Source organism: Phyllobates terribilis, unplaced genomic scaffold (genome assembly GCF_046119375.1).
Source record: "Phyllobates terribilis strain yellow unplaced genomic scaffold, ASM4611937v1 Scaffold_2__4_contigs__length_985480577, whole genome shotgun sequence".
Classification (NCBI taxonomy): domain Eukaryota; kingdom Metazoa; phylum Chordata; class Amphibia; order Anura; family Dendrobatidae; genus Phyllobates; species Phyllobates terribilis.
Genome location: NW_027362762.1, coordinates 261567310 through 261592339, shown reverse-complemented (window position 1 = coordinate 261592339; position 25030 = coordinate 261567310). Strand labels below are relative to the sequence as shown.

The following is a 25030-nucleotide window of genomic DNA, read 5'->3' as shown; positions in this document are numbered from 1 at the left end:
TCAAATTTTTTTGCAAATATCATCTTCTGTTTAGACCATGATAACTTTTTTTTGTCCTTGTTTTCAGAGTTTATCAAGCAGCTCAATCCCGGAGAACTCTGCCCCTAGTGGTCGCTTCAAGCTAGATATTTTGAAGAACAAAGCTAAGAAGTCCTTGACCAGCTCTCTAGAAAACATCTTCTCAAGGGTATGGGTGAAAGAACCAGGATCACGTTAGATGTTGCTTTTATTACAAATACTTTTTAGAAATTGTGTTTGCTTTTTTACAGAGATGACAGATAATAATCTTAATTATATTGTACACATCATTGGTGACTTTGTAGTAAATGCCATTTAAGTAACCCTTAAAAAAAAAAGAAAACTCAAGCTTACATACAAACTCTAACTGAACGCTTGGTAAGTTCACAAGAAGTACAATAAAATTACTATAACACTAGGGCACCTGATACTTCACATTGAGCCACTCACAACTGTTTTTTAATGATGCACCTTTCTTATAGTATAAAGTAACATAATGTATAAGTATATGTTCTATTTATATAAAATAAAAAATACCCTATAGATTAAAGCCAAAAAGATGGTGGTCATTACCCATATGATGTTCTAGCACTTACTCCCTGCAATGGGGAAGTACAAAAGATATGGCGGGAGCAACTTGCCAAATCTCATCAAGATTAATAAAAGAAACGCAGATAAAAGAAAGTTAACCCTTTCGTTTTGCCATAACTTTTTTATTTTTCTGTCCACAGGACCGTATAAGAGCTTGTTATGTGTAGAACAAGTTGTAGCTTTGATTTGATTCATTTTACCGCGTAATGTACTGAAAAAATGTGGGGGTGGGGGAATCCAAGTACGGGGTAATGAAAAAAAGTGACACAACTAGGTTTTGTTTATATGACATTTATTGTGCAGTAAAAGTGACCTGGCATGATGACTTTTCAAGTCAGTATGATTACAGTGTAATCAATATTATAAGATTTTTCTCAATTTTAGTAGCTTAAAAAAATTCTGAATTTTGTAAAAAAAAAAGTTGGATAACCAATTTCTGAGACTCATAAGTTGTGTATTTTTTATTTTGCACTCCGAGCTGATGGATTTAGTGATACTATTTTGGGGTATATATAATGTTTTGATCACTTCTTCTGAATTTTTTTGGGGGGATATGCAGTGACTGAAAAAAACAGCAATTCTGGCATTTTGATTCTTTTTTATGCATTTAACTTACAATTGAAATAGTTTTAGATTTCAATAGATCAGACTTTTATCGACATTGCAATACCAAATATATTTCTTGTTTGTCTTTTATTTATTTTTTTATCTGTGAAAAGGGAGGTGATTTACTTTTATATTATGTTTTATATATATATATATATAATCTCTTTTTTTATGTTTACTTTCATTTTTAGTCCCCTTAGGGGGACTTTGACTGTCAATCGTTTGATTAAATTACTTCATATGCTGTAGTATTTAATTAAATAGACTTTCTTCTATTAAGCCACAATCTGGGCTTTGTTGCAGTAATAACATGGCTGCCATTGGGGCTTTCGGCAGGCTCTTGACTACCATAGGAACCAATCAGAACCCTTCAATTGCATTGCTGGGTGTAAATGGGTGCCTGCTGCCAGTGATCTAAATGATTAAACAGCAGCAATTGGAGCTAGCTCTGGTCGCTGCTATTCCAGGCAGATGACAGTTGTATAATTATAATACAGTCAGCAATTGCTGGGTATAGTGTGGGCTCAGTTACTGAGCCCGCTCCATGCACCTCCTGCACCCATATGACTTAAAATTATGTTATATAGTTGAAAATCGTAAAAGTGAAATGAATATAGAGAAAAAAATAAGAAAACTGTCATGCAAGGTGTGGGAAAGACTTAGTGCAACACAAAGGGAAGAGGGAAAGGGAGCCCAGACTCTAGGGAAAGTGGGGGGGGGGTGGAGACCTCCTAGGTTGATCTAGCATCACCCTGTATCCCCTAATGTCCCTGTATTGGCTCTTCACCAATCGCCGCACATGTACCTCGCCCTGTCTTTCCCTGGCGTTTGGCTCAGGCTAGGGAAGGGAGGAGATGAGCACTAGTCAATCTCCACTAAACACTATAGACAACAAGGAAGGACAAACAGGGGGAAATAGCTTAGCTTTAGACGATTCCAGACAAATGTTCACGCGTCCTCATGCTCCAGAGAGGACAAAGTACTGCTCTTGCTAAAGCCTTCACAGGTACTAATGAATATCGCCAGCACCTCTCTCTAGAACACACCAGGTATTTATACACCCAGGCCAGAGAGTTAATTAGCCAGAGGGAGGTAGCCGCTGGGTCCTAGAGAAAGCCTCTAAGAAGATGTCTGTAATGCCAAACGTAGAAATCTCCTGCAACCAACTGCAGGGCGACTGTCTATCACTTCTGACACACCTGTGACAAAAACTAGTGTAAAGGAACAGAAAAGAGCAGGAGATGACAGTGTACTAGCCCTATTCTGACCTCAGTAACACAAGGTACTTTAGGCAGATTTTTCGACACCTTGTTGTGGTTTTTGTATCATCAGTAGCTGGACGACAGCTTCCAGCATAATATCCATCCATCTAAGCAAGACTAAAAATACATTCATGGTGTCTCTTTACAGGGGGCGAATCGAATGAGAGGCCGACTGGGCAGTATGGAAAGCTTTGATCGCTGCAACAGTTTTGCTTCTGACAAGGTACCTGATCCTATGTATGAGTTATTTATACAGCTATGGTGAGAAGTGTGGTAATAAAAGCCCACGCTCAGATTCTGCATTTTTTGTGATCACAGGATGCAGTTGTCACCATGCTAGCTTCTTCATATTCTAGCAGCACTGAAAGAGAATAGCTAAGTGTTATGAGCAGGGTATACAGTGACTTGTGACAATTAGGTAACACTTTCCTCCCCAGAGGCTGTGCTGTATACAGCCATATAACTTCCTCATGTAGTTAGTGATTGGCAGAGAACAGCCCTCCATGCCTCCGTCACCCCGTGCGATAGACACAACAGCGGCAGGATTCCGTTGTTCTTGTAGGGCTGAGCTACCAGCCTCCATCATAATAATAGCATGTTTTCCAGGATATTCTACTGACAGCACAGGAAACCTGTGTCCAGGAAACTATCATGAGACAAGAAAAAAAAAGCCAGAAGGGCTTTATTCTCCACCACAAAGCCAGAAGCATTCTCCCCTCGATGAGAGCAGTTTGAGATCGCAGAGAACATTTTGCTTTTTGATGTCAGGGCTTTTCACTCTCGTTTATGGTGTGCGGCACCTGATTTATGGCTGTGGAAGAGATCAGGACTAATGTTGTGAGGAGCTGTAGTCTGTACTCAGAAAGTATTATCTTACCTTAGGACGGCTCACCCGGAGACTCTCCGCCTGCCACTCCACCATCTTCTCCGGTGTCATCATCTTGGCAATCGTTTCCAGAAGAAGATCCAGACTCGCCCCAGTTTCGCAGACGGGCTCACACTTTTAGTCACCCTACATCCAGTGCCAAGAAAAGGATAACATTTCCTGATGCAAAATCACCAAACAGCAAGTCACCCCTGCAGAGGCAGCACTCCATAGCCTGTGATGGGGGGCAGAGCAGGTCAGTTACATGCTTGTATTTGAATCTGCATTAACTTCCATGAAGAATTCTTTTAGGATGATATTTAGTGATCCATTGCCTATCTAATTATTTAATTTACCCCTACGTCCATACCAGTAGTCTATGTACAACACAATTCATGTATGATGCATGCTTAGTGAATCGACTTTTTTATAACCTTGTATTAAATACAGCAATACATCTATGTGAAGTCAGTATTTCAATAAAAGGATTTTTATTTAAATCGAATTTGCCACCAGCATTTACTATACCAACTGTATACTTTATTCATGTCTTAGATCTAATGAGCCTGATGTGCTTACTTTAAAAATCTATATCAGTATGGCTGTATAATCCTTTTTGAAAGTTTTCCTGCATGATACTAGGCCAGCTATCAGGATTATGCATCCACTTTGACAAGGATTTTCAATTTAATTAAAAGTATACCCACCTCATCAAGTTTAAGATATTTATTCTACACTGTATTCAGTTTGTATTGTGAAATCTGGTGACAGACCCACTTTAATAAACAAATAGCAATTGAAAACTTAAAATGCTGGGCTTATTATATAACGGGAATAGCGTTTCCCAACACTTGGCGTTCCTGGGCCTCAGAGCAAAATCTGCAAACCGTCCTAACTTCTACACATTATTTATAGTACTGGTAGAGATCAGTGAATACATTTGTAGGATCCTGCACCAGCGTTCCTTGGCTCCTGGCCCTGAGCCTAGCGAACCACCTCCTTTCTGCCGACATCCCCGGCACCTTTTTTTGATTAGCCAGCCTGGCACGATGTTATGTGTGCTTTACGCCACAGAAATTATATCGCGCCAGTCCAGCTAGTTACCTATATGAAGACCCAGGGATGCTGGCAGGTAGGGTCTACTCACAGGGCTCTCATCAAGTGGCCACAGAATCCGGAAATGGGTATTGGACCAGGGTTCTGCCAGGTTTTAGCTCACCTCTAACCACTGCTCTTTTCATATTTGGTGTATAGAGGGGGTTTTTGGCCCCACTAAAAACCCCCATAAACATTAGATAGCGGTCACAATTTTTCGTCCGACAGCTGTTTCTCTTGACTTCCTCAAATACAAGAACTCATGTCACAACCGAGCACTCCACTGTTCTCTATGGGAAAGCCTCTGCCAGAGTCCTCTGACAGCAGCTTATCTCCTGGTGAACGAAAGGATCGGCCATTGGAAATCCACCAAGCTGATACTTCCTAGCACCCACATCATTTGTTGGGGGCCCTCATACACATTAGTCTGTTTAGTCTATTACTTATGGGTGTCTTAGGGCTCCATCGCTCAGGTGCAAGTAATAACTTTGGACTCCCTATAGTTATGCCACCAGTTTGCCATGTACAAGTAGATGCATTTATATGCTTAATACTATAAAGTATAATGAGGGTGTACTTATGAATATACTTGCATTTAAAGGGATTCCTGTAAAACGAGGAATATACAGAATATACTGCTAAAATGAGAGATAGTTCAGACATAATTTCAGTGAGAATCCCTTTATTCATTCTGCATTGTACAGTAATCTTGACGTATATTATTTTTTATTACACTGCATTACAGCTTAGAAATGTATATTAATAATATAACCTTCATTTTCATATTAGTTGTGTCCTGGATTCTAAAACTCATGAATGTATTACCATAATGATGACTTTTTAAATATCATAGCAAATACATCATTATGGCTTGTATATGGCATGTTTATTTTAAGTTTTACATTTTTCTAGCATTTAGGCAATTGTAGTTTCCCTGCTAATATTGTTTTCTGACACTCAGCCCTGTTCCCATTGTCCGACGTGTCCGCACTGAGAGCGAGCCTTCGTCCTCCAGTCTCCCCTCATCCTTTTCTACCCCTTCTTTCCTGAAAAGTTTTTACCAGGGTTCAGGGAGACGTCCAACACATTCTGAAAATGATGTACTCAAGAGGTGAGACATGGCGGGCTGCTTCCCATACACCTCCTGCACTTTTGTGTATGTCTGGTCACAGCAGCTCTCTTGCCCTGGGGAATTAACCCAATTGTGGTCTGCGGCAGGGGACAATCTGCTTCCGTATCTTCCAGTAATTACCTTAATTGGCCTCTTAAAATGGTAAAATGTTCAGCTGTGCATGTGATAATGCTGTATGAACTACGGCAGATACAGTTAGAGTTAAGCATGTAGTGTATAAGTTATTATATAGGCAGAGCAGGGCTGTGATATCTGCCTGCAGAATCAGTTATGTTATGCTCATGTCTAGCTGTTGTACATGGTGAAGGTATATATCAAGAATTCTCTGCTGTATACCTCTGACATGTACATCTGCACTCGGCATATGCCAATAAGGTGCATTTTTGGCCAACAATGGGCACCAGTACTTGCATACATTCTTTCTGTGCAGAAGAAAAGCATAGTAGTCTATGCTTTCCTATACAGAGGTGCACTGTAAAAAAAATACACTGTAAGCTCTAAACCAGGGATCAGCGCTCTGCGGCACTCCAGCTGTTGTACACTTACTACTTCCAGCATGTACCGACAGCTTGCGGAACTCCAGCTGTTGTACACTTACTACGTCCAGCTTGTGCTCTCCAGCTGTTGTACACTTCTTCCAGCATGTGCCGACAGCCTTAGGCACTCCAGCTGTTGTACACTTACTACTTCCAGCATGTGCCGACAGCCTGCGGCACTCCAGCTGTTGTACACTTACTACTTCCAGCATGTGCCGACAGCCTGCGGCACTCCAACTGTTGTACACTTACTACTTCCAGCATGTGCCCACAGCCTGCGGCACTCCAGCTTTTGTACACTTACTACTTCTAGCATGTGCCGACAGCCTGCGGCACTTCAGCTGTTGTACACTTACTACTTCCAGCATGTGCCGACAGCCTGCGGCACTCCAGCTGTTGTACACTTACTACTTCCAGCATGTGCCGACAGCCTGCGGCACTCCAACTGTTGTACACTTACTACTTCCAGCATGTTCCGACAGCCTGCAGCACTCCAGCTATTGTACACTTACTACTTCCAGCATGTGCCGACAGCCTGCGGCACTACAGCTGTTGTACACTTACTACTTCAAGCATGTGCCAACAGCTTGCAGCAGTCAGGGCATTCTGCGAGACTGCTCTATTGCACTTTTGCTGCTGAGGCTCTATAAAACACACTTCAGGATGGTTCCCGTGTGTTGTACCACAATACAAGCATGTCAGTGCACAGCCGTCGTTACGACCATGAACATTTCACCATTTTCTTCCTGTATAGCAATACTAATAAAACTGACTAATTTTGCATGATTCAATTCTTCTTAGTAATTGGAATGTTGTTTAATACATGGTAAAGGGAACTTGTCAGTCGATTCATATTGCCCAAAGCACGTGAAGCATGAATCAGAGCCTGGCTTTTAGTTTGAAAAGGTAGCTGGGGCTATAGGAATAGACAAGACTACTCCGGCTCTATCCCCAGATGGCTTTTCCCCGCACCACTCCCGGTAATTGACAGGTCTTTTCCCATGTACACACATACTATGTACACACATGGGAGAGACTTGTCGATCACCTGGAGCAGTGCGACGCTGGACTAGTCCGGCCCAGGACTAGTCCCTCTGTCTCCGATGCTCCCCGGCATTAGAGAAAAACCATCATGCAGCCAGTCTCTGATTCATTCTGCCTTTGGTTTAGATAGTATGAATTGACTGACAGGTTCCCTGTAAACATGTACATGTGGCTGGCTCAGTAATCTTTGTATTGGATGCTAGCTTCTCAGTGTTATATCCTAGTCTCTTGACGCTATCTTGTACTGTATGTGTTGTACTTCTTATTATTCCTATACAAGTTTTCAAGCATAAAATGTCGACTTGGTGTGTGAGCCACAACTATTGAGAAGATAAAGCCTGAAATCCTTTGTTCATGTCATATATTTACGTAAAACGAAAAAATGGGCTTCCTTGCATTGTTGTAGATTTTGTGAATTTGCAGCAGAAGTGAAAAAAGTGACTTGACGACTAGTACTTTTCTAGAAAGGCCACCATATTATACATATGTATATATAATGAGGCAATTTTTTTTTCTTGGCCAAGGATAAATAATAATAATAATATAATTTGCTAAAATGGGAATATTTTTCATTCAATTTTCTGTAATATATTTGTAGTGCTGAATGTGCCAGAATTTTTTTTCAGTGCCTTGTGCTTTATTTAACTTGTCATATAACCCATGTCATGCAAGGAGGTCATGACTTCACTGAAATGGAGTGTGCCTTAGGCGCGTTTCACAGTACTGGAAAAACCCGTACCAGAGATATCCATGTCCGTGTGTGCCACATTAGGAGCACACGTTCCGGCGCTTGGGAATCAGCGGTACAGTTAGCGCTGTTCCCAAGAGCCGGGTGCTGAACACTGGCCTCATCATGGTTCCCTGCCGGGCTGAGATCAGCACCAGCAGGGGACTATTATGAGAGTAGTAGTCTGCTCTCACTGTCTCCAACTATAAAAATAAGAATAAAATAAAAAAAATCCTTATACTCACCTGTCCTAAGTGTTCCCGACTGTAATCCATGCAACCGCTTACGCCAAGGAGCCAGGGAGAATGACGTGCTGCAGTGAGTCATTCTCCCCGGCTCTTCAGCGCAAGCGGTCGCATGGATTACAGTGGGGGACACTTAGGACAGGTGACTATAAGGATTTCTTTTTTATTATTTTTACAGTTGGAGACAGTGGGAGCAGACTACTACTCTCATCATGGTCCCCTGCTGGTGCTGATCGCAGCATCGGCAGGGGACAATGATGAGGGCAACGTTCAGCACCCGGTGCTTGGTAACAGCGCTAACTGTACACGGATTCCCAAGTGCTGGTACGTGACACAAGGATGTCATCCGTGTGCCATCAGTGTGGGACACTTTGCGGCCCATGCAGCGGGTAAAAAACGGACATGTCATCTTGTTTTGCCCATGGACACACGGTCCTTGGAAACACACTGACATGTGCACAGACCCATTCATTTGAATGCGTCTAGGTGTGTCAGCGTCTCTGGTACGTGAAGAAACTGTCACCACACGTACAGACACATTGATGTGTGAAAGAGCCCTTAGCGGAAATTGGTGTAGCCTGACATGCAACACATTAGCTATCCTTGCGACGCTGATCGCTTTACCAGATGCGCTATTTTTTCTTGGGGTTCCAATACGCCGGCATTATGTTCTGATGAAGGTCTTTTGTAGACTGAAAATGTTCAACTAATTATTTGAATGCATAATAAAAAACAGAACTTTTCTTCACATTACTTTGAGTGCCACGTTACTTTCTTTGTATTACTTAGGGGCTGGATGCCCTACTTGGGCACCAAGAACAATTAGCTGCATGAGTGCCGTCTATTACCTGATGCAACACATTAGGGCCAATTCATTATGACTGGTGTTGTACATGCCAGTCTTAATGAAGGGTTGTGTTGGGGTAACATTGTGCCAAATTAATTAAGCAGTGCACACTACTTAATAAATTATGAGCATCTTCTCAGTGACCTGCTCCTCTCCAGAAATGCTACTCCAGTCAGGGACTGGAATAACATTTCTGGCATAAGTTATGCTACCAAAGTGGCAAAACTTATGAATTCGGCAGGCAGGCGCTGCCACTCCCTGTCACGCTAATGCTCCATCATCTTTGGCAGAGCTGGCTGGGACTGGCGTGACAGAATCAAAAGTCACAACTTCGCCGTTACACAAAAAAATTGCAACTTTTCAAAGTGATTAACGTCAGAAAATTGCCATAAGCACTTCAATGAATTGGCCCCTTGCACTAAAATTTTGACACAAATTTCTGGCACAAAGTAAATAGTGTAAACTTAGACTTTACAGCCTAAAGATGCACCAAACAGCATGAACCACTACAATAAATCTGACAGATTTTATGACTGTTTAATCTGTTTACACTAAGAATTAGACAGTATTTATATATTCATTATACTTTTTAATGTTTAGTTGCCCTTCATTTTTTTAGATATTTTTAATTTTATTTTTATGACATTTTGAGTTGACAAAGGAAAGTACAGTATACAATATTATGCTTGGGTGCAAGTAGATTAAGATGTGTGCCATTCATAACGGAACAAAAAAGTCTATGGATTTTGTTGTAGATTTGCTGATGCTTTCACCGAAATTGTAATATGGTGTGGACTTTCTGCCTGCAAAATCAAACAGAGAATCCACATAGCATCCGCCATGTGTGAGCATGCCCCTAGTGTGAGTAATCCCGATGGCGCTGTCCATGCAGTCAGCCACACCTGCTGATTGCCCACAACTTCTGCACCAAGGATTTCCTGGTCCCATTGCAGGAAGTGGAGAGCAAGCAGGAGTCCTGGATGTGAGCTCTACTCCCTCCAATATTGTACATTATTATTTCTGCAGCAGTGCACTCCTTGCATAAAAACTGTTAGAAGAAAAAGTGGAGTCAGTTACCCACAGAAACTAATGAAATTGTCATACCTGGTTACAAAATATAATCGTGAGTCTAGCTAATGTTGGCAACTGCTCCAAGTTTTTGTCTGCGTTAGGCTGTGTGCCCACGATGTGAATTTAATGCGTTTCCGCGGCAGTATTTCGGCCGCGGAAACGCATTAAAATTGCTTGTTAAGATGTCTGCCATGCTTCCCAATGATAATCCGCATGTGCTGTGCACATGCTGCAGAAATTTCCGCTGCGGATTATCATTGCGGAAAAATCTGCAGGACAGCCATTTATTGTGCGATTTCGCGGTGAAATCGCCACCATTGACTTGCACTGAACCGCATAACATCCGCATGTATACATGCAGATGTTATGCGGTTCAATGCGAGGATGGTACCCTAATCTTTAGAAGAGGAGACTCTCTTCCAACCCGGGTACCATGGTACCTGCAAGTTAAAACAGAATAAAATAAAAAAAAATATTCCTACACACCTCTCCGGTGGCCCCCGGTCTGCTCCCAATGGCATCCTTTCTCCTCGGCAGCCCGCGGTGTTCTAGCAGGACCTGCGGTGAAGTCATCTAGTCAGCTGATGGTCACGCGACCGCTGACGTCAGCGGTCAGGTGATGGTCGCGTGACCATAAGCTGACTAGATGACGTCACTGCAGGTCCTGCCAGAACACCGCAGGACGCCGAGGAGAGAGGATGCCGCCTGGAGCAGACCGGGGGCCGCTGGAGAGGTGTGTATGAATATTTTTTTTATTTTTTACTTTATAATTCTTGTTTTTTTTTTTTACTATAGGTGCAGTATTTTAAGCAGAAATCTCGGTCACACAATATAAATCAATGCCAGTTGCATGGATTTATATTGTGTGACCAACTTGTCAAGCACTTTTCCAAGTGATGCTCAAAATCGCTTGGAAAAGCGCTTGAAAAACCGCATGCATAAACGCATGTAAAAATGCTTAAAAAACGCTTCTCCCTGGCAGAAAAAACACATGTAAAATCTGCATGCGTTTTTTCTGCCAAGGAGAGGAAAAAACGCTCAGGAAATTTCTGCTTAAAATCTGCATCGTGGTCACATAGCCTTAGTGTCAGTGTATGAAACCCATCATTTTTTGGATTTCTAGAATTCCATCTTGTATTTCTTACTTATATCAAGCTATAAAAATAAAGATTATGGTGTCATGAAAGTCCCTTTGGACTCTAGTAATGTCATCTCTATAATGCCCTTAAAGGTGACTCCAGTGTACACCATATTTTATTTTAGAATTTTTTTAAACAACAACTTTAGGAGCAACACTGATCACAGCTCACAATGACTGATCGTGACTCATTCATTTTTACTTATTTGACTGTAATTGGATTTTGGGGATACAGATTGAATAAGTAATAAAAATTGATTTCCATCTGTCTTGTAATCTAATTTGATCAGTTGTAAGAAATTCCTTTTGTAATGAGCTGCAGTTTTTTGAAGCATTGCTGGTGTCTGATCCCACAGGTTACACTGAGACTGCTCTAAATATCACGTAGGATTCACTTAGACTGCTCTATACAGCACATAGGATACCCTGTCCCATATAGCATATACTGAGACTTTGTTGTGTACATCACACAAGATAAACTGAGACTACTGTATATATCACATAGGGTACACTGAGACTGCTGTATATACATCGCATAAAATGCACAGAGATGGCTGTATATTCATCACATAAGATTCACTGAGACTGCTGTGTGCATGACATAGGATACACTGAGGCTACTGTATATACATCACATGGGATTCACTAAGACTCTGCTCTACATAGCACATAGGATACCCTGTCCCACATAGCATACACTGAGACTTTCCTGTATACATCACACAAGATACACTGAGACTGCTGTATGCATCACATAGGATACACTGAGACTACTGTTTATACATCACATAGGATACACTGAGACTGTTGTATATGACGTGCCCCCTGGGCCGTGGGGCACCCGGGACCGGACTTCAGAGCAATGCTGGGAGTAGTAGTGGCGACCCGGTCCCATGGCTCAGTGTGGCCAGACCAATATTGTGGCAGTCTCTGTATCAGTATAATGCAATGTCCGACTATGCCACCCGTGGATTGCGGTCAATAAGAACCGCCGCTGCTGAGCAGACATCTGAGGCAGATGTTGTGAGGGCAGCAGAGTGTAGTATAACTCCCCACGGGAGGAGTATAGCCTCAGGGTAGTGAGTGTGGATGATGGGAGTGATGGTGCACGAGCGCAGCAGGAACTACTCAGGGGCTTTGCAGTGCAGTTCAGGGTCTTTACTGATGATGATAAGGCAGACCCTCCCGGGAGTACTGGCTAGCATAAGAGGCCTGGTCAGTCTGTGAGCAAACTGGAGTTCCCCTGGCCAGGTGGAGTTGTAGGCCTACCTGTCTATCTGCACTCTTCCTGGCTACCTTGCTGTAAGCGAGTGGAAGTAGCCCACGTCCCTGAGTGTACCGTGTGGTGCTCACCCGTATGGCTGGTGACTTGGGGCCTTCTGATAGCTCCCGTTCCTCGATGGCGGTGCTGATCCCTTGCTCGTGACTGAGCCTCCGGGCTTCTATGGCCAGAGGACCTGAAATGCCCTGCCGGCGGGTTTCTGCTGCTGGGTATATATAAGTCCCCACAGCCTCGGACTCCTGTGTCCGATTCTTAGCGTCTTCTGCCAGGACGAACTCCACTTAGCTCAAGTCCCTGGTCTTCAGCTCCTGCAGAGCTCCTCGCTGTTACTTTCCCTGTGTCTGGAACAAACTCCAGGCTCTGACTCCCTAACCCCGCCCCAGATCCAGTTTATATAGGGCAGGTTCCTCCCCTATCTGGTCTTGGACAGGAGGTGTTGCATGTTTAAGGGCTCCTGACCAGGGAACCTCCCACTTGCTCTCAGACGTAATATTTCTATTACTGTGGTAACCAGACCCCTGGGGTGCCACATATACATCACATACTGTAGGTTACACTGAGACTGCTGTATACATCACATAGTATACATTGAGACTGTTGTATACATCACATACTGTAGGTTACACTGAAACTGCTATATACATCACATAGTATACATTGAGACTGTTGTATACATCACATACTGTAGGTTACACTGAGATTCTGCTGTATATATCACATAGGATATACTCAGATGCTGCCTTATACATCACATAGGATATACTCAGACTCTGCTAGGACTCAGGCATTTTGGGAAATGTAGCGTGCGTTTGGGAAACCACATCAGTGGGGAAGAAGGAATCAAGATGGCAGATAAACCAGATATGGCCCATCAATTAATACAAGTATACACAAGCCTTACACAAGGAACACACAAAAATAATCCTTAAAAAATCACACCCACATTTTTTTCTGTAGGTGCAGTATATGCTATTATTAAAGTTTAGATTGTTCCCATATTACACTTGTATCAAAGTAATGTTTGTCCTAATTTAATGAAAAACAGACGATGACAGATTTTAAAAACATGAACCATGTCAGATCCAATGAATACTGGACTTTGGCATCAGTTTGAGTCCCACAAAAAAAAAAATTTGAATCCATCACCTCTGCTGTTATGATCTGTATTTTTATTAAGAAGTTGGTTTAGTTCCCACTCTGGATCACTTCTTTAAAAAAAAAAAAAGGAGCACCACAGTGGCAGACCTTGTCTGACCATGCATTACTGCTGCTACAGGGGAAATATTTGGTCAGTAGTGTTTCCACACATTGGAGTGGAGGTTTTATAGAAGCTGGTCCCTTGGCTTCCATTGAAAGAAAAGTTGTTTTCATAAGACAACCCTATTACCAAATACATGAAGATAAGACAATATAAAGAAACCGGTGGACATTGCCGAAGACTTTAAGTATACAAATAGTATCTGGTCAATATGCTTGAAAACTGCTGTCTACGAGATCAAAATGTAATTAGAATTTTATTAATACGTTGTTCAGGGGATGTTACAATCAACTCCAAGGTTTCCTGCTTCATGTATCCAATTTCAAAAAATATTAAAACTGGTGTTTTATTGCAGTGAATGTGAAGGAAGAAGGAGGACATTCTCTTCTTGCAGTAATGACTCTTTAAATGCCTCTGGTACTCCAGTCACACCACGCCGAATTTCGTGGCGTCAGCGGATTTTCCTGAGGGTAGCTTCACCGATGAATAATTCCCCTTCAGATATGCAGCATATAGGTAAGTGAGGGGAATAGGTGATATATGGATTTATAATATCCACTTTTTTTGTGCCTTTACATGACACATCTAAGCAACATTACATATACATATATTTTATTGACAAGTTTTAGAACAGTTATTAAAGAGAATTTATGTGGTCAACTGCTAAAGTATATATACACATATGTGTAGAAAAAGAGAATGAAGTTGCACCAGTCTTCCAAAGGATGGGTGCAGTCACCCAAATCCACTGGCAAATGGATAATAATATATAGGAGAAAAAGAGGTCGCGCCCCAAACATGGCAAAAAATGTGAAAAAAAAGTTTATTCCATGCCAAAGGTACATGACATTTCGGCTTAAGGTGTTCAATTGAGAAAGGCTTACATCTTAAACCAAAACGTCGTGTACCTTTGGCATGAAAGAAACTTTTTTTTTTTCACATTTTTTGCTATGTTTGGATTGCAACCTCTTTTTCTCCTATGTACATATATACACTGCTCAAAAAAATAAAGGGAACACTTAAACAACAGAATGTAACTCCAAGTAAATCAAACTTCTGTGAAATCAAACTGTCCACTTAGGAAGCAATACTGATTGACAATCAATTTCACATGCTGTTGTGCAAATGGAATAGACAATAGATGGAAATTACTGGCACTTATCAAGACACCATCAATAAAGGAGTAGTTCTGCAGGTGGGGACCACAGACCACATCTCAGTACCAGTGCTTTCTGGCTGATTTTTTGGTCACTTTTGAATGTTGGTTGTGCTTTCACACTCGTGGTAGCATGAGATGGACTCTACAACCCACAGAAGTTGCTCAGGTAGTGCAGCTCATCCAGGATGGCACATCAATGCGAGCTGTGGCAAGAAGGTTTGCTGTGTCTGTCAGCGTAGTGTCCAGAGGCTGGAGGCGCTACCAGGAGACAGGCCAGTACACCAGGAGATGTGGAGGGGGCCGTAGGAGGGCAACAACCCAGTAGCAGGACCTCTACCTCCGCCTTTTGTGCAAGGAGGAACAGGAGGAGCACTGCCAGAGCTCTGCAAAATGACCTCCAGCTGGCCAAAAATGTGCATGTGTCTGCACAAACGGTTAGAAACCGACTCGATGAGGGTGGTATGAGGGCCTTACGTCCACAGATGGGGGTTGTGCTCACAGCCCAACATTGTGCAGGACGCTTGCCACAGAACACCAGGATTGGCAAAGTCGCCACTGGCACCCTGTGTTCTTCGCAGATGAAAGCAGGTTCACACTGAGCACATGTGACAGACTTGACAGAGTCTGGGGACGCCGTGGAGAGCGATCTGCTGCCTGCAACATCCTTCAGCATGACCGGTTTGGCAGTGGGTCAGTAATGGTGTGGGGTGGCATTTCTTTGGAGGGCCGCACAGCCCTCCATGTGCTCGCCATAGGTAGCCTGACTGCCATTAGGTACCGAGATGAAATCCTCAGACCCCTTGTGAGACCATATGCTGGTGCGGTTGGCCCTGGGTTCCTCCTAATGCAGGACAATGCCAGACCTTATGTGGCTGGAGTGTGTCAGCAGTTCCTGCAAGATGAAGGCATTGAAGCTATGGACTGGCCCGCCCGTTCCCCAGACCTGAATCCGATTGAGCACATCTGGGACCATCCACCAACGTCACGTTGCATCACAGACTGTCCAGGAGTTGGCGGATGCTTTAGTCCAGGTCAGGGAGGAGATCCCACATCTGCAACCTCATCAGAAGCATGCCCAGGGAGGTCATAGAGGCACGTGGAGGCCACACACAATACTGAGTCTCATTTTGACTTGTTTTAAGGATATTACATCAAAGTTGGATCAGCCTGTAATTTATTTTTCCACTTTAATTTTGTGGGTGACTCCAAATCCAGGCCTCCATTGGTTAATAAATTTGATTTCCAATTTTGGGACATACCACTTGGAGAGAGGAGACTGTGAATGTGCAGCCTTTAAACACAAGGGAGATCTGTGGTGCTATTGCTTTATGCTGGATGTAGCTGTAGAGAGAGTACGAAAGATGGATTCCTGTGTATTATTAAGCAGCAGGAGAGGCTAGAAGCAGCAACAGAAATTAACAGCCTTTTCCTCAGTGTCATATGGATTTGTGTGTATGTAGTGAGAGAACCTGACTATCTCTTTACAAGAAGCTTTTTTTTTATTGCAGAATAACCCTTTTGGGTAAATGCACAAGTAGTAGATTTGCCGTGGATTTTCTACAGCAAATCGACAAACGAAAATCTGCATGTGTTTCATACAGATTTTGACGTGGTGAAGATTTCAAACTGTGCATTGCAAAATATGATATCAGCAATTAAAGTCTGTACAAGCAATAAACACCAATCAATAAGTCTGCAGGTACTCTGTGTGACTGCTGACTTATGAATCCCCCGAGAGCACGCACTGTGCGCTGCGGGGATTCGCCGGTTTCTGACCCGGGAACGGAGTGTATGTATGCGTTATACATTCTCCCGGACAGAGCCTGTCTAGTGGGCTCCATACACTTGTATTGATCTAGGCTGTGCCCAGTCTGGTGACGCTGCCGTCCAGTGGGCATACAAGTGTATGGAAGCAAGACCACGCCCACTGGCCAGGAGTATGTATAATGCATGCTTGCCCTCCGGTCCTGGCTCAGAAACCAGTGAATCCCCGCAGCGCCCAGTGCCAGCGCTGGAGGGATTCATAAGTCTGCAGTCACAGAGTGCCTGCAGACTTATCGATTTGGCCTGGACAACTCCTTTAATTATATATAGTTGTGATTCACCTAATTGAATTCTGTGGACTTGTGAATTGTCAAAACAAGAAGACTACTTTGTTCACCCAGAATCCTCTGAGCGCTACTCAGATCCCCCCACTCTCAGCTGGTATCTCCCAGAGAAGAAGAGATTCTTACCAAAATTCATGCTTACCGTACTCTGCTAAAATGTGACAATATATAGATTTATTGTGGATTTGGACAAAATCTGACCAAAAACTGTATATTTTCAAAATGTTGCAAACCACCCAATGACTTAAAACATCAGGGCAGTCCACACATAAATGTCGGGGCGGTCCACATATAAACATCAGGGCAGTCCACACATAAACGTCGGGGCGGTCCACATATAAACATCAGGGCAGTCCACACATAAACGTCGGGGCGGTCCACATATAAACATCAGGGCAGTCCACACATAAACGTCGGGGCAGTCCACACATAAATGTCGGGGCGGTCCACATATAAACATCAGGGCAGTCCACACATAAACGTCGGGGCGGTCCACATATAAACATCAGGGCAGTCCACACATAAACGTCGGGGCGGTCCACATATAAACATCAGGGCAGTCCACACATAAACTATGTGTCGGGGCGGTCCACATATAAACATCAGGGCAGTCCACACATAAACGTCGGGGCAGTCCACACATAAATGTCGGGGCAGTCCACACATAAATGTCGGGGCGGTCCACATATAAACATCAGGGCAGTCCACACATAAATGTCGGGGCGGTCCACATATAAACATCAGGGCAGTCCACACATAAACGTCGGGGCGGTCCACATATAAACATCAGGGCAGTCCACACATAAACGTCGGGGCAGTCCACACATAAATGTCGGGGCGGTCCACATATAAACATCAGGGCAGTGCACACATAAATGTCGGGGCGGTCCACATATAAACATCAGGGCAGTCCACACATAAACGTCGGGGCGGTCCACATATAAACATCAGGGCAGTACACACATAAACGTCGGGGCGGTCCACATATAAACATCAGGGCAGTCCACACATAAACGTCGGGGCGGTCCACATATAAACATCAGGGCAGTCCACACATAAACGTCGGGGCAGTCCACACATAAATGTCGGGGCGGTCCACATATAAACGTCGGGGTGATGCGTTCTAAAACATCATTGCTGAATCAAAAGCTGCACAGAAAGCTTGCAGAAATTAGGAACTGGAAGTCAGAGAAGACAGAATTAGTCTGTTACCATCTCTGCCTTTCTGATCGCTGTATATACGGTTACCAGTGGAAATGCATAATAAAAATCTATTTAAATGCTTATTTTTTACATTTTCCTAAATTTTGAGAAAAAAAAAGAGAATATAAAAATGGCATGTATAACAAAAAAAAAAGTGGGATAATTTAATTGAAAATCCAAATTGGAATTTTATTTCAGAGATCTTAAAACTACAGGTACGAAAAAAATGTGCCTGATCATGAATAGGGGAAAATGTCCCTGTCTTGAGCTCTCTAATGCTGTTTTAGTGTACTCTGTATTTACAATCTAAATTACACCCAGAAGCTTAAAAAAAAGATCTAAACTTGTCACTGAAACAAGAAGTACGAGCGTGTTTATATAGAAAACAGGAAGTCTGGTCAATGACAGAATATAGGTTTTCTTCACAAGGACTCGAGACCAGTCAGCTGGAAAATATTGTGACCTCTGATTTATAAGGTTTGATACGGTGGGAATGATTCTGGATATTCTGTGTCTCCATTGTTTTAGATCATATAGATGGGAATGATTTGCTACCTTTATCTCCTCTTCCTCCAACCATGGAAGAGGACCCTCTAGCATCCCTGTTCCAGGACGACACTGCTGCTGACAGTACAGATGGGAAGCGGACTGCTGAACATCTCCAGAGGTTATGGAGGAAAGCAATCCATCAACAGATTTTATTACTGAGAATGGAAAAGGAGAACCTGAAACTTGAAGGTTAGTTCTAAATGTGAAGTAAGTTGAAACTACATAGGAAAAAAGTTAGATATTTTACAAAGATCCATGTTCATGCATTGTGTTACAGCATTGGTGTCTCATACAGTCTATATGCACAGTGATCCCAAGTTCCTCATAAGAACAAAGAGCCATTGTATAATTTCTCTCGTCTTAAAGTTATTTGTGAGAATTCCTTTTTGTTTTATAGTGCTGGACATTGTGTTTTAGTAGTATGTTTCTGCAATACTATCTCCTTACCCTACAGGTCTCGGGTAAGAGGTAATGTTGTCACAATACATTGCTCTAGCATTACCCTGACCAACAGGTTTGTGGAAAGTTATGAAGTTTCTGCTGATTAGGAAGTGTGATAGCAAAGAATCACATTGCTTATCAGGCCTTCAGCTAAAATCTTTGGATTGTTGAAACATATTGTAACTTACTGGTAATAATGCTCATTAATAATATCCTTGTTTCTTTTTCTTTGGTACTTTCATGGGATATATGATCTGACTCTTAATTTTTTTTCCAGAAGGTAAGGAAACGCATTGTATGTTTTGTAATTGTTAGCATTATGTCATAATTTCAAATAAACACCAAAAGTTAAACAATATTGGGGAATCCGATAGAATTGGGAACACCTTGGTGAAAATTCTGTGTGAGGTCTAATAGCAAGAATATTAGCTACATGAAAGAATGAATGAATATGTGCTGATGTCTTTTTACCTTTTTGTGAATCATCCAAGTGTTGCATTTTACAGTAGTATCTGCTAGAACTCTTATGCTGCTACCTATATCAGGTTTTTTATTTTAGTACTTTCACTGCATCTTGATGTATCATCCAGCGACATGGGATATTACCACTGCAAACAATCATTGGCCTCCTCCTGATGTTTTACTATTACTATTATTTAGCTTTCTAATACAGCACCATTAATTCCACAACACTTTACAGACATTATCATCACTGTCCCCATTGGGGCTCACAATCTAAATTCCCTATCAGTATGTCTTTGGAGTGTGGGAGGAAACCGGAGAACCCGGAGGAAACACACGCAAACACGGGAAGAACATACAAACTCCTTGCAGATGTTGTCCTTGGTGGGATGTGAGCCCAGGACCCCAGCGCTGCAAGGCTGCAGTGCTAACCACTGAGCTACCATGCTGCCCATACAAATATATGATTAAAGTATTAGCTGATTAGCATCTATTGATGGCTATGACTTCTGGTGAATTAAATGCATTGTTGTCACATTACCTAAAAAATTCAGCTTAGCTGAACCTTCTTTTACCTGATGGGTAACAGTCAGTCTCACTCAAAAATATCAGATCTATCTCAGTGCCATTTAGCAAATGCATATAGCCATAAGTAGATTGTATATTAACATTAGGAATCGGGTATTTGTAGGGTATATGCACATGCTGGAGTTTGATGTATTTTCGTTAATTCTAGTTAAATACAGGGTTGTCCAAAAGTAGGTGGACAGAAAGTGTAATAAGGTTATGAAGGGGGAGATTTATCAAACATGGTGTAAAGTGAAACTGGCTCAGTTTAGTAACCAATCAGATTCCACTTTTCATTCCTCACAGACTCTTTGGAAAATGAAAGGTGGAATCTGATTGGTTGCTAAGGGCAACTGAGCCAGTTTCACAGATCTAGTTTTCACAGATAGATCTCCCCCAAATCTGTTTTCTTTTCAGATAATTCAGATAACACATAATGGCAAATAATTTAAATACAGATCAAAGAAAATGGATTTTAACAGAGTATTGGAAATCTCAAAATGCTGAAACCGTTAGAGCAAATTGGGTTGAAACATTTGGTACTCAAGCCCCAAAGAGACTAACCATTTACTGCATTCGTGACAAATTCAATGCCACTGGCTCAATCCTTAATGCTCCAAAAACTGGTCGACCCAAAACAGTCTGTACAGAAGAGAATAAACAACTTGTTGCTGAAACATTGGTTCAGAGTCCAAAAAAGTCCACCAGAAGAGCCTCTTTGGAATTGGGAATTTCACGAGCTTCTATCATGCGAATCCTGAAATCTATTGGGTGGAAAGCTTATCGTCCACGTCTAATTCATGGTTTATTGGAGGATGATCCAAACGGGCGGCTGCAATTTAGTGAGATTATGCTTAACGAAATTGAAGAAAATCCAGTAATTTTAGATAACATTATGTGGAGTGATGAAGCTTCTTTCAGATTATCCGGCCATAACAGACATAATTGTATTTACTGGTATAATGAGAACATGCATTTAACATTAGAGCAACAACTAAATGAGCCTGATGTCAATGTTTGGGGTGGTATTTCAAGTTTTGGTGTTTTAGGACCAATGTTTTTTGATGGAACAGTCACAGGAGATAAGTATCTCGAAATTCTAATGAATCAAGTTGCTCCCCAGTTACAGCAACAGCCTAATTCAAATGACCTTTATTTCCAACAAGATGGGGCCCCTCCACATTATTCAAGAGTAGTCCGCGAGTATCTTGATGAAACATTTCCTAATAAATGGATTGGCCGAACAGGCCTACTTGATTGGCCGGCACGTTCACCAGACTTCACCCCAATGGATTTTTTCTTTTGGGGAGTACTCAAGGACAAGGTTTATAGTTGAAAACCAAAAAGTGTCAGTGATTTGAAAAATTACATAAGAGATGCATTTCAAGAAATTAATACTCAAAGAGACTTGTGCTAAAAAGTTTGTCGAAGCGTAAGAGGCGACTTCAAAACTGTGCAAATTGTAATGGAAAACAGTTTGAGCACCTGCGTTGATAAAATTTAAGGGCTTTTGTATTATTGTTCAGAATAAAATTTAACTGTCAATGTTATGCTTGTGTTAGTAAATATAATTTTATATATAAATCAAAATAAATGTTATTATTTTCTGGCCATCTACTTTTGGACCACCCTGTATAATAATAATAAGCACCTAAAACGCCACATGTGAACTCTCAATCGTGTTCTTTCCTTTTTTTCTGTTCCTTATTTTCATTATTATTATTATTTCATTTTTAATTTCCAGCTAGCAGAGATGAGCTGCAGTCTAGAAAAATAAAGCTCGATTATGAGGAAGTTGGAATGTGTCAAAAAGAGGTCTCAAGTCTATGGGATAAGAAATTAAACTGCAGAACTAAGATCCGGTTTGATATGGAAGAGATATATGTAACACTAAAAGAAGGTACTGACATTTTAGATGTTCTTGTTAATCACTTGCATTATAATTATTAATACAGATTATGTGTGACAGATTTTCAGGACCATCAGAGTCAGAACATTGCATTCTCTATAGGCTGTATATATATGTCGTACCTTAACTAATATTCTTTTTGGCTGCTGAGCACCACCAGGAGGCTCACATGTCTTAGATCCCCCTAAGCCCTGAAATATGAGCTTGGTGTGGGTAAGGATGAAATGCCAGGTTCTCTTTTTAGAGTGAATAATAGATACATGAAAGGCATGGCCTAAGCTTTGCAAGGCAAGTTTAAAGGGTTATTCCTAAAATCATATGTGGCGTCATAATTCTGTACATACAGATTAAATCTTATTTGTCAATGCAACTTGTTTTCCCAGTTTGTTCCGCTTTGAAGATATCAACCCCCTAATGATGCCCCCATGCTCTGTTTACCCTCCATTTTTATTTGATTCATCCTCCTATGGTTATATTGTCATTGATGAAACGTGCATTTGCCTCTTTTGCCCCCATAGTGTGTTGCGGTACTGTTTATATAACACTCATGTACGGTTTGCCATTCTGTAGCACTTTTTGATCACACGCTGGGAGATGCTGTCTTCTCAGTCCCTGCGCTCTCAGTATACTGAGATCTAGTGGCTGACCTAGAGCTGTGCTATTCAGCTCTGCTGTGTCGTGCACACCAGGAGGCTGGCTGATAAAGCAGAGAGTGAGCAGGACGCAGCACAGGTCAGCTGTGCTAAGTTTGGCTCTGCTGTGTTCCGACAACAGGAGTCTGGCTGATAATGTGGAGAGAAGATGGGGCTGAGGCTGCCTTCACACCTGTCATTTTCCCGTTAAATGGCAGTTTTTCTTATATATAAATATATGGTAAATACACAGCGTTTTTACAGTGATTTCAGGAAGATCATGACCTAAAAACAGCATGGCTGCAAATGTGAACATACCCTGAAAGTTTGCCCCGTCAACTCTGCTGTGCCATCAATGAGACATTTCACGACCAGAGATCTGGAATTACAGGAGATCGCAAATTAGTAATGAATAATGCCCAAAAAGCATTATTGTTAGGCTGCATCCACATGTGTATATAACTAAAGCAGCGTAAAACAATATAATACTATAATATACAATATACCACCCCACTTTTATGTTTTTTTTTCATGGTACATAAATTCATATTCACTAACCCATGAACTAACCATGTTAGGTCAAATTCACATGTCTGTCTCATACAGTCCGTGTACGGATTGCAGTGACCGGCCTGACCTACAGATCTCTTGACTTGCACAAATAGCCTCACACAGTATATGCCGAGGGAGCTGATAGTTTGGGTCAGGAGTTCCTCAGTACTTCAATTGAGCCGTTCATTTCAGACTATACAAGGACCATATAATCATGATGTGTCAATTCAATTTTGGGCCAAATTCACACTTTTTTTTTCTCCTCCAGCAAAAATACCGTTCTTTCATCACAGGGCTGGATCAGATTTTCACCGGTATTTGATTCTTGTGTTAGTTTTTTTCCATGAAACGTTCATCAGTATTTAGCTTATTAAAAAAAAATCTGATGGAGGATTCCCAAGCTGTTCCTAGTTGGTGAAGGCAGACCACATGGACGCAAATCAGATAATATCCATGTGTTGTCCATATTTTGGCAAATCCATGCATTTGGGCCTCAATCCAGACTAAAATAGGACGTCTTCAATTTGTTTTATGCATCTGTCAGCAAAAATAAAAACAGATGTGCGTTGCCCATAAAATATAATGTGGCAGTGTGCTATCAGTGTTTTACGGACCAGACTAATGCATGTAATAGCTGGCCTTAGTCACACATCAGTAGTTGATCAGGTGGATTTAGGCAAATTTTCAAAAAAAATGTACCCTGTAGTTTAGGATTATCTGATGTACTTACACAGATACAATAAAACCTCTAAAAGACCTCTTTATCCAGAGTAAACGATCTGAGACAAATTGGCTCCATCATATACTCTGCATAATAAATCTTATTTATATATTATTCTCAATGACTGCTACATACACCTATATATTTCAATGTAGATTTGCTTTTATTTGTTTTTCTGCCTTACAGGTGTCCCAAAATGCAAGCGTGGGGAAATCTGGCAATTTCTTTCTGTGCAGTATCGTCTAAGGCACCGACTTCCAAGCAAACAGCAGCCGCCAGATATGACATACAGCGAGCTTCTGAAGCAGCTCACCGCTCAGCAGCACGCCATCCTTGTAGATCTCGGTATGTGGTTAACTTTCTCTATGGAAGATCTTTGCATATTTCATTCTCCTCTGCATTATGTAAATATTTTATACCACAGCTGTTAGTATTGTATCTGTAACATTTAAGAAATTATTTTAAGTCGCATTCAGTCATCATTGTAACCTGCTCTGTATTGTATACAGTATATATATATATGTATGATTGGCATTATTGTACATGAATTCAAAGATTAAGGAATACATATATATATTTATTTTACAGGAAGGACTTTCCCCACTCACCCGTACTTCTCTGCCCAGCTTGGGGCAGGGCAGCTTTCTCTGTATAACCTTCTTAAAGCATACTCACTGCTTGACAAGGAAGTTGGCTATTGCCAGGGAATAAGTTTTGTGGCCGGGGTACTTCTGCTACATATGAGTGAACAGCAAGCCTTTGAGATGCTAAAATTTCTCATGTATGATCTTGCATTCCGGAAACAGTATCGGCCAGATATGATGTCCCTTCAGGTATGTCTGTGTCATCCAAATAAATTTCTTTTAAAGGATCACAAAATCTTAAGCTTGCTGCAGTGTCACACTAGCGATCTCAGGTCTTCAGAAATGATCTTGAAGCCCAACGTACAAGTCCACTTTGTATTTTCTGCTTCAGATAATGTTGTCTTCTGCTGGGCCTCATGGTGTAAG

The 25030-nt window shown here is 41.7% G+C and overlaps 1 protein-coding gene across 3 annotated transcripts in view; it reads left to right on the top strand.

Annotated features, from left to right (window-relative positions):
- TBC1D4 (TBC1 domain family member 4) overlaps positions 1–25030 on the top strand; it is a 163434-nt gene that overhangs the window by 121619 nt on the left and 16785 nt on the right. For 2 of the 3 annotated variants that reach the window (XM_073663974.1, XM_073663973.1), the window contains exons 8-16: positions 68–187; positions 2626–2700; positions 3360–3598; positions 5399–5548; positions 14073–14233; positions 18716–18925; positions 21951–22106; positions 24207–24365; positions 24609–24853. In XM_073663974.1, the coding sequence (XP_073520075.1) occupies positions 68–187; positions 2626–2700; positions 3360–3598; positions 5399–5548; positions 14073–14233; positions 18716–18925; positions 21951–22106; positions 24207–24365; positions 24609–24853 (1515 nt within the window). The remainder of the gene's footprint in view (positions 1–67; positions 188–2625; positions 2701–3359; positions 3599–5398; positions 5549–14072; positions 14234–18715; positions 18926–21950; positions 22107–24206; positions 24366–24608; positions 24854–25030) is intronic. The other variant, XM_073663975.1, reaches the window with a different exon arrangement.